The sequence below is a fragment of the Thunnus albacares genome, chromosome 13 (assembly GCF_914725855.1).
Source record: "Thunnus albacares chromosome 13, fThuAlb1.1, whole genome shotgun sequence".
In the NCBI taxonomy this organism is placed as follows: domain Eukaryota; kingdom Metazoa; phylum Chordata; class Actinopteri; order Scombriformes; family Scombridae; genus Thunnus; species Thunnus albacares.
This window is the reverse complement of record NC_058118.1, coordinates 23,280,950-23,294,042: the sequence shown is the minus strand read 5'-3', so window position 1 is coordinate 23,294,042 and position 13,093 is coordinate 23,280,950. Positions and strand designations below refer to the sequence as shown.

The following is a 13,093-nucleotide window of genomic DNA, read 5'->3' as shown; positions in this document are numbered from 1 at the left end:
CCACATTGACTGTTAATGTATAAAATGCATGTTATGCAACCATAACATAACCATAACACTAGAAGACTTTGAAAAGACTAAAGACTGACACACTCTCACATCTAAAGACAACGTGTCATCATTTTGCAATGACTGGGGATCTTGCAGGGTCAATATTCGCAAGACTACAACTAGATTCTTTTTGAGGTTATTTCCCAATCTGCTCCTGGTGGAAATTTACAAGAAGAAAAACTGTTGGATAATGGAAGCAGCTTTCAGCCACAGCTGCACTTGTGTGTGCAGCCAAAAAGCAAAACAGAAGACAACACAGAATGTGGACCCTGGCTGGAGCCCCCTGCCATGTTTACTATCGACCCACTTTGCTGCTTCCTGTTTGGTGCTGGAGAGAGTTATTTTGACATTTGAAATTTGCCTGCGACAGTGAAATCACTTGCAAAGTTGTTTGGTGTAAATCTGGGATTAAATGACTTTATCTGTGATCAGTCAGCCAGGTTCCTGAAATACCTTTTTTAGTTTGAACATCCACAATAAATGAAAAGATAACAGTAAAACAGTTTAATCTACACTTTATATCTATAAAAACATTTTAAGAGCACAGAGTGAACATTTTAAAGGGCCAGTGTGTAGGATTTAGTGGCATCTAGTGGTGAAGTTGCAGATTGCAACCAAGTAGCAAAAAAAAACACAAAAGGCCCTCTCTACAGATAGTGGTATGGTTTGTCTGTTCTGGGCTACGGTAGAAACATGGCGGCCTCCGTGGAAGAGGACCGTGCACTCTATGTAGATATAAAGGGCTCATTCTAAAGTAACGAAAACACAACAATTCTTATTTTCAGGTGATTATACACTAATTAAAACATTATATTCCATTTCCGCTAATAGATCCTTACATAGCGGTCCTTTTAACAGGAAGTGGAGAGACAGGCGATTTTTTTCACATACCAAGCAGGCCGGAGGAGGGCGGGTTCTTCTGGATGGGCTCGGCCATGTTGTCTTGTATTCGTTGCCAGACCTGCCACTCGACGCAAGGATGCAGGATGTAGAAAGGCTGCAGAGGATGGAGCCTCCTGTATCTCTGGTACTGGGTGAAGATGGGGTAGTCTGTCCTGTTGTACCACTGAGGGACGGACACACAGCGCTGTTAAAGCTCTCCGCAGATGCAGATGTGTAGCTTTCATGTGGTTTGTGTTTTGTCCTCTTTTCAAATGTAATGGTTGTAGGGAGCTGTGTGCTAAAAATTACATTTGAATAGCACGTTTGGAGACAATCCAATCAGAGCTCAGTAGTCTTTTAATTTAGATTATTTGACACATTAGGCCTCATGCAGAAACGTCATCTTCTCCTAAACCTCTCTGACCTTTCTATGTGAGGTTGCTCATATGAGCGATCCAACAAACTCTTTTAACATCATAAACTTGCAGTAAATCTGTGGTTTCAGGCTGATGAACGTCACCTGTTCATGAGGAAGCTAAACGTTCCTGAGATTTCATTATCAGCATATAAGGCGACCTGTTCCGCTCCGTTTCATTCACTCAAAAACATTCCCAAAAAGAATGAAAAGAAGAATTTGAGGTTGCTGCTGTCAGAAACCAGCAGACACATTGATCAGTGTAAGTTGTCGTATTAGAGGAGCTGAAACTATCAGAAAATATGAATCCATCAGAGCAGCAGCCGCACCGTGACAGAAATAAAGAGGGAACGCTTTGACAAGAAGTCAGAGTCTTTCTAAAGCGAGGCGATCCGTGAGGAGGGATGTGACAGTGACTTGTACGTGCTGCTTGGGAACAAACAAGAGGCAGAACCTCAGGTCACACTTATTTACAAAATGTCAAATAGAACTGCTTAGTCGATCGCCAAAAAAACCTAATGGCAACTAATTTGATGATCGATTAATTGTTTAAGTAATTTTTCAAGCCAAAATATCAAAAGTTCTCTGGTTCCAGCTTCTTAGATGTGAAGATTTGCTGTTTTTCTTACACATATACATATGTACAACGCAAAATATATATAACAATTTGAAAATCTTAAGTTTCTGGACTGTTGGTTGAACAAAACAAGTGAATTGAAGGCATTGCTGACAGCTTTTTCACAGTTTTTTAGCATTTCATAATGCATAAATGAATCGTTAGTCAAGGTCAAGGCAACATCATACATCATACTACCATCAAAACTATACAATAAATGCGATCTGTGTCATCTAGAGCTGAAATTATTATTGATAAGTCGATCAACAGAAAATTAATGTGCAACTATTTTAATAATCAAAGAGTTGCGTGAGCAATTTTTCAAGCAAAACCGAACGACAAACATCACGTGATTCCAGCTTCTCAGTTGGGAGAATTTGCTGGTTACCTCTGTCTTACGTTACGGTGATTCACTAACAATTATGAATTTATTTTTCACAAAATGTTTTAAATATAAATATTTTATACTTTGTACATTATGTATGTACCGATATAGATAATACATATATGCAGTATATTGTGATGCAGACTTTCATCCATGCTATCAGTGATGAACACAAGCGCACGTTTTTTTTTTGTTTTGTTTTCTGAGTGAGGTATGTAAACGTCACCTGTGTGAGGTCAGCAGAGAAGGGGGCGGGGTCCCAAGCCACCAGAACGCCTGTGCTGTACAGAGAACTGGACAGGAAACGATGGTCATCAGACGCCATCACCTATAAGACGGGTATAGATTCATTTAAAAACAAATACATTATACCTACTGTATCTATATACAGAACAGTAAAAAAAGATGTGAAGCTGACACGAATCCCATTACATAAATTAATCTTCATCTTTATAAATAATTTTGAATAAAAACATGTTTCCACTGCAACCTGACAGTCCTGCAGGACAATCAATCATTTTTACATTTTCATAAACCATAAGAGGATTTGCAGCAGCTTGTAGTCGTAAAACCTGGAGCTGTTGGAGCTGTTGGAGCCTGGATATATCCTTGGCACATTGCAGTGCTTTCTCCTCACAGACTTTTCCGTTTAAGCCAAAAATAACCTCAGTTGTCCATGCAAGTATAAAAACATTGAACATTTCTTTTCACAGTATAAATTACACCTGTTGATATCTAAAGCTAATAAGTTAATCAACAATGTATTTTGATAAATAGAATAATAAATAAACTGCTTATTGTGTTTGAACTCTAAACTGGACATTGAAGCTACATTAATACAGATATATTATTATTTTCTTTCTTCTCCTCTAGGGGGATCTTCCTACCTGCACTCAAAAGATAACTTTTATTTTCTTACTCTTATTATAATAACCTTTTCTATGTGTGACTATTTTCTTCCTTCCAATTTTTTTTCACTACTACAGTGGAAACTGCTTACAGTGATCACGTCTGTCCGGGTCAAATTAATCACTATAAGTGGATGATTATTATAACCAATTTTGCAGCGGCCCGCAGCAAGATAGTTGAACCAGAATCGACTTTTGGAGAAAGACAACCTGCACTCTGTACAACCCTGCCATGAGGGAAGACAAAAACATTACTAGGAAGAGGGGAGGACATTAAAAAAGTAAAGTTAGAATTTTAAGATTTTGCGGTTACAATTAATCACACCCACAACCTGCATCTTGCACAACCCTGTGGAGGTGCACCGCAATGCCTGATAATGGTGCTGCAGCTGGTATATATACACATCATATGTGTACTATGGGAGTAAGGTAAACAGAAAATAGAATTACTGTAGTTTAAATTTTTTTTCCATGTTTTTCCATATGTTTTCATGTATGAAAAGACCCCAAATGAACGCGAATTATTTAAACAGCATTTGTATAGGAATGATTCTGTCCCAAGCTTTTTGATCCATATAAGTGGTTGATCACTGTAACCGTGATCACTATAAGCGGTTTCCACTGTAATTAATAGTGTGAATTCATGTGTATTGTGCTGCATTGACACTTTCCGTGGGATCAATATTTAAAGTTATCCGTCTTTCCTCTTTTACAGGCCGTATTTCTACTTGTCCAATTGCAATCCGTCTTTCTGACTACATGTCAATCAGGCTCGGTTCTAGTCCACTCCAGAGTGTGGTGGTAATACATCTGAAGCTGTTTGGTAACTGCCAAAAACACCAGAAGAAGAATTACCTTGTACACTTAAGCAGCATCTGATCAGGGATCACATTAATGCAACAACAGCTGGATTTAGTGGTCCTCTGAGTGATCGTATGTTTTCGCTGGAGGCAGGGAGATTGACGGCTAATTTCAGTGTAGTTATAGCTGCCGTTATCACAAGGCTAACGACCTTGTAAGGGGTACAAAGGGATTTAAACCATTTTAATACCTGACTATAATGCTTCTAGAGTGCTTTTATTTCTGATCAGCCCAAGACCCATGACGTGACTGAGTGTAAGCACTGTCATAAATACGGAAGGAAGCTTTAATGTAGAATCATAATTCATTTTTATGGGCTCAATTTAAAGCATCAGCACTATAAAAAAATTCATCAGTAATATTTATTAAAGATGCTGTACAAGTATTAACAATGAAGCATGGAGTTTGTTTGCTGCCTGTAGCAGGCCAGTGTGTCTACCTGTGAGTTGATGAGGCGGATGGTGGTTTTAGAGCCAACGTCCTTCTCGTAGCCGGTGGTGGGCGCGGCATTGAAGCGCAGGACAGCATCATGAGAGTCTGTAATTTAAAAGAAGGTGAACTCTTTTAGAAGAAGAGAAACTTCTATAAAGCATTTTAGAAGTGAAACATGATTGACTGATGCAAAACAAGCATCCATCTGTAATAACATGTTGGAAAAAAAACATGTTAAACTGCAGGCAACCATAGCAACAGTACTGATCCTTCAGGCTTCATCAGCAGTTAACTGACTGGTGAAACCAACTTGAACTGATACAAACACACTTGATACACAGCTGAGGATTTCAATACAGCGTCTCTTTGTACTTTTGTTAAGTTGTTATGGTATAAGAGATATAATGGACTCAACCTTGTCCATTATTTTCCTATATTAGGAGAGTTATTTGTGCATTATTGTAAACATCCATGTATCGCACCTATCTCTTTGCCAAGTCCGGAGTAACGGAGTGACCCTGCAGACGACACCACCGCGCAGCTCTTGTACGGCCCAAGCTCAGAGGTCAACGGCTTCGGTGGAAGCTGGGAGGCCCAGGGCAGGGACGAGAAGGGCTGGAGGTCAGCGGTCAAAGTCGTGACCTCTACCTTGTCCTTCAGCTGGCAGAGAAGCTCTGGACCGTTCAGCTTTGGCCTGCTGGACACACCGCCAGGCCCAGAGAGCTCAACTCCGTATTTATTCATCGCCTAAGGACAAAACAAGAAATCATTTGTTCTGAGAAAAATGTCTGAATATAGACAAATATCAAAATTTTTCAGTACCAATACAACTTTTTTTTAGTTTAGGTTTTATTTTCAATTCCAAAATCTAAAGTCACCGTCCTGGCTCCATACAGGACAACTTAATAAAGCCTTACCTGATAATTCTGCACCACCTTCCTCAGCCTGTTTCCCAGCATGCTGCTGGACATCTCGTCATCCCACACCTCTCCCAGGAGCCCGTGAGGCCCGAAGAACTCCGCGTCCCCCCCTCTGCCGCTCAGCTCGCCCCTCCACCGGCCTCCGAACAGGGTCTCCAGCGCACGCGTGAAGGGCCGCGGCAGCAGGCGGGTGAAAAACCCAGAGGGTTCCCTCTCTTTCTGCTTCCGCTTTGACGCTGACTCTTCGTGGGTGTGGTTCGCAGAGGAGAGGACAGGGATTGGACGATGAGGGTCACCTGGGATGACACCTGGAAGCTTCTGAGGGTCGATGTGCACGGGCTTGGCTCCGCCTCGCAGCACCTGTGGGATTCAGAGGGATGTGTGCTTACAACTTACATTACCGACAGCCATTCCAGTCACAAGTGTTGCTGTAATCTTTGTAGTTTTTCCTTTTAGTGGTCTTACTGGTTTCAGTTCATTTCATTCAGTTCAAATCAACCTGTAGAGACCTGAAACTTGCTCACCGCACTGGTTTTTGTTAAAGTAACTTAACATGGGAGTTTTAATAGTGATAAAACAGTGAAGTGTGTCTGTGAATTCTCCCTGGTGGTGCATTAAGGTGCTTTAGTGAAGGTCTGCTATGATGTTTGGAAATTCAACAGGGAATATTTATCAGACATTACTATCATAAAAACTTAAAGAATTTTGAGTTACTTGCATTGAATGGCCTCTGTTGGGATGCGACTAACAATCCCAGAGCTTTTCATAAGTCTGTGTTACATAATTCAGCAAGAAAACCAACATGACAGAGAAACTCGTCGACAGACCTTGATGACAGAGTGTGTGCGAGGTTGAGCCCGGGTCCGTGCCCGGACGCCGAAGATGGCATCAGTAACGGGCACGCTGTTTTCAGCACAGATGGCGTAGAGAAGAGCCATGGAGATGCAGAAGAAGGCCATGCAGAGCGCTCCGCGGCGAGCCCGACGCCTCAGACGCCATAGCAGGCTGACTCTGTCCATCGCCGCCCCGGGGATCTGCAGAGGACACACAGGTAAGTTTATCCAAACTTGTGAAATGCAACAACTAAAATCAAGAAAGCAACAGTTTTCACAAGCGCATAAATTATCAGCAATGACCTCACCTGTACGAAACGTATACTGTGTATAATTCTGGGTTTGTCAGGATTGTAACTGCACTGATGAAGGCTGATCAGAAACATTTATAGATAGATTGATCGATACTTTAATAATCCTGATACACCATACAGAGGAAATCACACAAGCTAAAAGTCAGTAGTAAAATAAGTTAAAAAGATTAATAGAAATAAAAACAAACACCAAAACTGTTATTTCGTGAGGAACTTAATTCATTTAATGGAGTTTAAGACTCTTTCAATTTCAAGGTTACTGCACTCACGCCAAATAAATAACAGAACAAAGTGAGTCTCACTTGATTTATTAGAAGTTGGTTGACCCAAATTTTCCTCTAGTGGTATTTAGCCATGACGATAGTTTTGGTTAGACTTATCCAAGTTTTGAGACATCTGTCTTTGTGATTTCTGACTCTACCTCAATACAATAGAGGAGAATGGAGTTTAAGCCCGTTTGTCAAGGTTCCACGAACTTAGGAACTGAACTCAGGAACTGAATTTGGAAATTAAAGTCCCTATTGAGGAATCAGGTAGATCCTGCAGTATTAACACGAGGAAACAACAGAGTCATCCTGTTGTTCTTCTTATAGATGTATTGAATGAATGAAAAGGAGAAATGCAGAGAGCTTCTGTCTCCACAGTAAATCATCTGCTGAGTGTTTGATGGTTTTATTTCTGCTTTAGAATGAAATGACATGAAACAAATCAGAAAATAACGTTTTATTTCTCTGGCTTTGTTCTCGCTACCGCTGCTCCCTCTCTTCATTCACTCTCTAGCTTGTTCAACCATTGCTGCTCTCTCTCTCTTTTTTTCTATCAGTCTTTTTAAAAACATGTCCAGAAGCTGACAACAACTATTTAACTTTACTTTTTAAGTTAACAAACAAAGAGAAACGTCCTCCCCTCATCCTAAATCAATACAAGAATATACAAATACTACTTCCTTGTTTCATGAATGAAGCGGTACACAATTTGAAACAACCGCGCTGTCCATGTTTGACCAAATCAGCAATGGTCAACCCTGTGAACCCTGCCCCCAGAGTTCCTGTACTTTTGGAAAGGAACCCCTCACCCCTCAGCAGGGACTTTTGGGGGGTAGAACAATCTCCCTGGAACCTCATTTAGACCCTGGTCCCTCCAGTGGAAACACAGGTAAAAAATTCATGATAATATTTGAAAAAAAAAAAAAAAAAACACTTGAAAAATTCAACAGTAACATCTGTTTCTAAAGACAATGTATAATAACAACAATAATAATAATAATTATAATAATCCACAGACCAGAAACCAAGACTATCTGTACGGCTAGATATCACTAGCTGTACAGATACTTTTCATCATTTGAACCAAACCTTTAATGACTACTAACTGATTCAAGCACAAAATGACACAAACAAACAAAAAAACCCGTCCACAACAATAAATTAGAATAGATGGTTTTATCACTGAATCCCTGCCTCTAATACTGTACATGAGTGAAAGAACGAAGAAGACAAATGGTGAGGGAGCCTGCCGTGACTGCCCCGGGCGATGGGTGAAATGAGGGAGAAAGAGCAGAGGAGGAGGAGGAGGAGGAGGAGGAGGATGGCTTCATTCGTTAGAGGAAAGGCCAGACAGAAAGGAGAAGGCGAGATGAGAGATGGAGAGAGAAATGGCAGACAAAATAAATGAGTACCTGTTAAGAATATTAAGAGTCAAAATACATAGAAATGATTCAACATATGGAAGAAAATAACAAACTTCAGAGGTAAGATATCTTTGAACAAAAAAAAAAGCATGAACTGTTTATATCTATACTTGTTTTTATGTATTAAATCCTTTTGACTTCTTGTTTTTATCTTTTTTTTTTCTTTTTTAATTGGCAACTATTTTGACAGTTGATGGATTGTTTAAGACATTTTTCAAGCAAAAATGCCAAATATTTCCTAGTTCCAACTTCTAGATGGTGAGAACAGTAAACTGAATATCTTAAGGTTCTGGACTGTCGGTGAAAGAAAACAACCAATTTGAAGATTCATCAATTAATTGAGAATATAATTGGCAGATTAATCAATAATAATCAGTATGGTGTATAAATGTAGGTTTCTCCATATTTTGTGTTAAACAAAAAAAAAGATGGTATGGAATACATGAGGAGAAGAGGACAGAATTTATTATACTAAAATTTCAGCGAATAACATTTCAACCTTGACAATAAACTCAATTAAACAAATTAAAATTAAATTAAGATCTGCATAAATGTGCTAACAGTGAGAGAAAGAACATAGCCTAATCACATTTGTTTGTGTTCACTCAGATTAATTACTTTAAAATTAACCGCAGTTAAACAAACAGAGAGAGCAACAGCTGTAATATCTGTACTTTAGGAGAGATTTCTGTGGTACACCTCAATAATATAAAAAAAACACTGCTGGTGATCAACAGCAAGCATATCGTTGGTTTTAACTTAACTGTATATGTTGTTGTTCATAAACCTTGGTGCTGTGTTTCTCCTGCACTGGCTTCTGCTGTCAAAGTCACACAGAAGACATGCACATAACTATGCAGTGAGGACGCTAACCGGCTAGCTAGTTAGCTGGCAAACTGTACAAAACATGTCACAGTCGCTGTTTTCCACCCAGGAGGATTGTTGCTTCCATGACAGTGGGAAGCTCCTCTTTCTTTTCATAGCCTCGTAAGTTTCTTTGGCTGAAATTTTTTTTGAGTACTGGTGTTACACCGTATTTGGTGACCCATCAGATTCACCGTTAAGAAGGTAGTGGGCTAAGAGCCCCATGTGTATTTCAGCAAATCACGATTTCATCAGTCACGTGTCTTGAAAACGATGACATGTCCTAAAGCGCCCTCACATCACAGACTCTGATTGGCCAATCAACTTTCTCCTGTATGAATTTCTACTGGCCCCGGGTTATCGGGCCCTGGGTTATGTTGAACCCTGTATTGTTAATAGTTATTATTAGAAGGATGAATGTCTTTGGGGAAATATCAGAAATGTGTCAGTGTCTGTGTTTGATTGACATTAGCTGGCAGTCTAATGTAAACAAACTGCTGTAGCTACAAGTCATGGACAGACAGTGTGTCGCTAACAGGGATTTTGAAGAGCGACGACCAAAACAGCATCTAACGGGTCCGAAGTGATATTTGCAGATATGTTTACATGCTATTTAATGTGCTGCAGCTGAGCAGCTAATCAGATAAGTAGCCTGCTGACTGATGTTAGCGGTGCGTTTTTCCCCGGTGAATGTTTGTTTGGTGGCTCGTTCAACAAGCTAAACTGCAGGACAAGTCGTGGGTTCATGTTTGTATGTCAGATAAGAAGGAGACTTTAGCGGGAAAGCTAATGTGGGTTGTTGTTGAGAGTCTGTGGCTCTTGTGTTGTGTAGCAGGATGCAGTCAGGCTCAGTGTGACCATCTGCTCTGACTATGATAAACGACACGTTATCACTTTATGAAAAGATTTGATTTGCTGTATTGAAATAAGGACTCCAGCTATGTGAGCAGATGATTAAATCTGTCTTAAATTGAAACAGGGGGCGCCATCATGGAATCTAAGAATTTAAATTATACATTTTAGAGCTTCAATGATCAGTTGATCGACAAAATATAACCTGCAACTATTTTGATCGTTGATTAATCATTTTTTCTCTTGATCTAGCTTCTTAAACATCAGTATTTTCTGGTTTCTTTAATCTTCTATGATAAACTGAATATCTTTGAGTTGTGAACTCTTGATCGGGACAAAACAAGACATTTCAGATTGTGTCTTGGACTTTGGGAAACATCATTTCCTGACATTTTTTTTTAGACCAAACTACTAATTAAAATAACCAACAGATTAATCGATAATTAAAATGGTTTGGTTTGTGTACATGCACACAAAAGCCGAAAAATAAACAGATTTATAAAACTGTACGCAAACACAAATGCATGTATTTTTCCCTTTAAAAATTGAAAATGTGCACATGTGGACAAACCTCATATCCCACCCCTTTCACTCCCACAATTAACCTAAAATGGTCAATGCAAAAGCCCTCATGAATACTGATGTACATGTTGTTCCCGTGGAGAACAGCAGCATTATTAAAAAAAACAAAAGACAGTGTGAGAAGCTGACGGCTGCAGCAGCTGTCAATGCAAACGAAACAATTCCCGAAATTAATCAAAGTGGTCAGACACAGACTAGTGGAGCTCACCACTTGGTATTTTGTTAAGCATCCACAGCATAGACACTAGATGACTGATGAGATCACACACTCGATATGTAAAACACACCGTTTCTCTAATTTACACGGTCCATACATGAGTGCAGGTGTTGAAGATGTGCTGGTGAGCTGTCTGTCGTGTTCACAGCAGCGATTTTACACACAAAAACTATATGAAGACTAAAATTGTACTTGGCGATATATGTTAAGTATCAGAGGATATTAATAAAAATCTATTAGCGCTCTGTTCTGCAATTTTTTTTAAAGCTATTTGATGTCATCTTGGATTTTGTACAACCAATGATCAGTTAGTTATAACGCGGTCGAGGTGAAATATCAGGGAAAGGGAAGCCGGACACCTGCCACATCCTGGCATTTCAGCAGCTGCGAGTAGTAAGTAGCAGACAGTCCGGTCCTCTCTTCCGCTGTTCGAGGGTGGGGAATGTGATGTGTTGAGACAGCGCTGATGAAATATTGAGCGGAATTTGATTTGAGATTTGAGTTGACTCATAGCTTTTAAAATTGAAAGGCGCTCATGAAATAGTTACGGCTCACTAGCACAAGCACAAGTAACACGGCTGGCTTGAATGTTTATGATAAAGTAGATAAAGTGGCTTCAATTCACCACCTCATCATCTGCCTGTCTCCAAAATGTCAAGCCTCATTTTGTGCCCCAGTGGTTATAAATATGGCCCAAGATATGTTGCTGTAGCAGACAAATGGAAGGCAGTTTAATTTCAGTTTAAACAAAAAATCTGAATCAGTTTCCACATGAAAAGAGAGATGACCTTGACCTGGATACACATCATATCCAAAATGGATGAAGAAATGGAGAATCTGAACCAGGATTTAATTAAAAATTGAGCAATATCACCATGGATTCAATGTCATAAATGTCTCCTGTGGTCTGTTTACGCAGGTTTTTGTAGCACATCAGCCGAATGGACCATATTCAGTTAGAGGACAAAGAGCAGAAATGACCTTAACATGAACCAGAGGAAAAAATGAATCAATTGAATATATCACTCAGGACTGACCATGTTGCTGCATACAAAGGCAGAGAACTTATAAAATCAATATGCTCCTGCAGTGTTATTTCTATACATACGACAGCTGGCTTGTACAAAGCCGGAGGCAGAAAACTCCACACTGTACAGTTAGGAACAGAACAACATGACAGCAGTTCGATGTAAATAAAAGTCACAGTGGTAGTAAGTAGTGGTTCAACAATTATATGTTTGCAGAGGTTGGTTTAGATGCATTTCATATCACTTCATTCAGATAGGACTGGAGGTAATATCAAGTGGATATCTGACACATTTACAGTCTTTTTAGCATCAAATTCCCTCTTTGTGTTTCCCTGTTGAGCTGCAGTGGAAGTATAGTAACAAAAAGAGGAACTCTGACACTAATACAGAAGGAGGACTGTGGATTTTGTCCTCCATCACTTCCATTGTAAGTGCATCATGAAGGGATCCTCTAATGGTCAGTATGAACAGGACGAATGATTACAGCAAGAAAAACAATCAATTCAATGTTCACTGGGGCTGCAAGTGATTATTTTCATTATCGATTAATCAGTTAATAGTTTGGTCAATAAAATAAAGTCCACCTCCACTCAAAAATGTGATTCATGGCGTTTGTTTTCACATTTATCTGCTGAAGGAAAGTTTCTCTGAGCTCACCTTAAATCTCAGTTTGTACCTATGAGCATGATGTGTGACATCACAACTAGTCTGGAGCCAATCATGCTCCAGTATTCAATTTACACGAGTGTGATGTGGAAACTTGAAGCCTCCAGTTGCACAAACACTGAAAATGAACCTTACAGTGAAGGAGGAGACATCTGGTGTCCTGCAGTTAAACTGTTTAAATTAACAATATTTACATATTCAGAGTGAATGAAAGTCTTTTGAGAAACTATCCCGCTCAGTATGTTGAATAGACACAGACTGTTTTCCAGTATGGTTATTAAATGTTGTCATCACACCAGTTAACACTCTCCACTTGTTGGTTGGTGTATGGCTAAATGAACACTCTTGTTATCTCGATTAGTAGCAATAGAAAATATGAACTATTAATGTGAAATAAATGCAGCCTTCTTAAACACACAATATGTAATTTCAGCTGCTAGGGGTCTCAATCAAAACAATAACAAAAGATGGAGTGTAATGATGGTGTGAAGTAGCAAGGGATCATGGGAGTTGTTGTCTTCGTCGTTAAATAACCAGCTTCACTGGGATAGGATTACTCCAGTGTTCATCATTCAGG

General features: G+C 39.5%; 1 protein-coding gene across 5 annotated transcripts in view; it reads right to left on the bottom strand.

Annotated features, from left to right (window-relative positions):
• Positions 1 to 13,093, bottom strand: part of st6gal1 (ST6 beta-galactosamide alpha-2,6-sialyltranferase 1) — a 37,360-nt gene that overhangs the window by 2,167 nt on the left and 22,100 nt on the right. For all 5 annotated transcript variants that reach the window (XM_044370307.1, XM_044370308.1, XM_044370306.1 and 2 more), the window contains 6 exons: positions 6,298 to 6,504; positions 5,468 to 5,830; positions 5,033 to 5,297; positions 4,558 to 4,655; positions 2,576 to 2,677; positions 943 to 1,117 (listed from right to left, as the gene is read on the bottom strand). In XM_044370307.1, the coding sequence (XP_044226242.1) occupies positions 943 to 1,117; positions 2,576 to 2,677; positions 4,558 to 4,655; positions 5,033 to 5,297; positions 5,468 to 5,830; positions 6,298 to 6,504 (1,210 nt within the window). The remainder of the gene's footprint in view (positions 1 to 942; positions 1,118 to 2,575; positions 2,678 to 4,557; positions 4,656 to 5,032; positions 5,298 to 5,467; positions 5,831 to 6,297; positions 6,505 to 13,093) is intronic.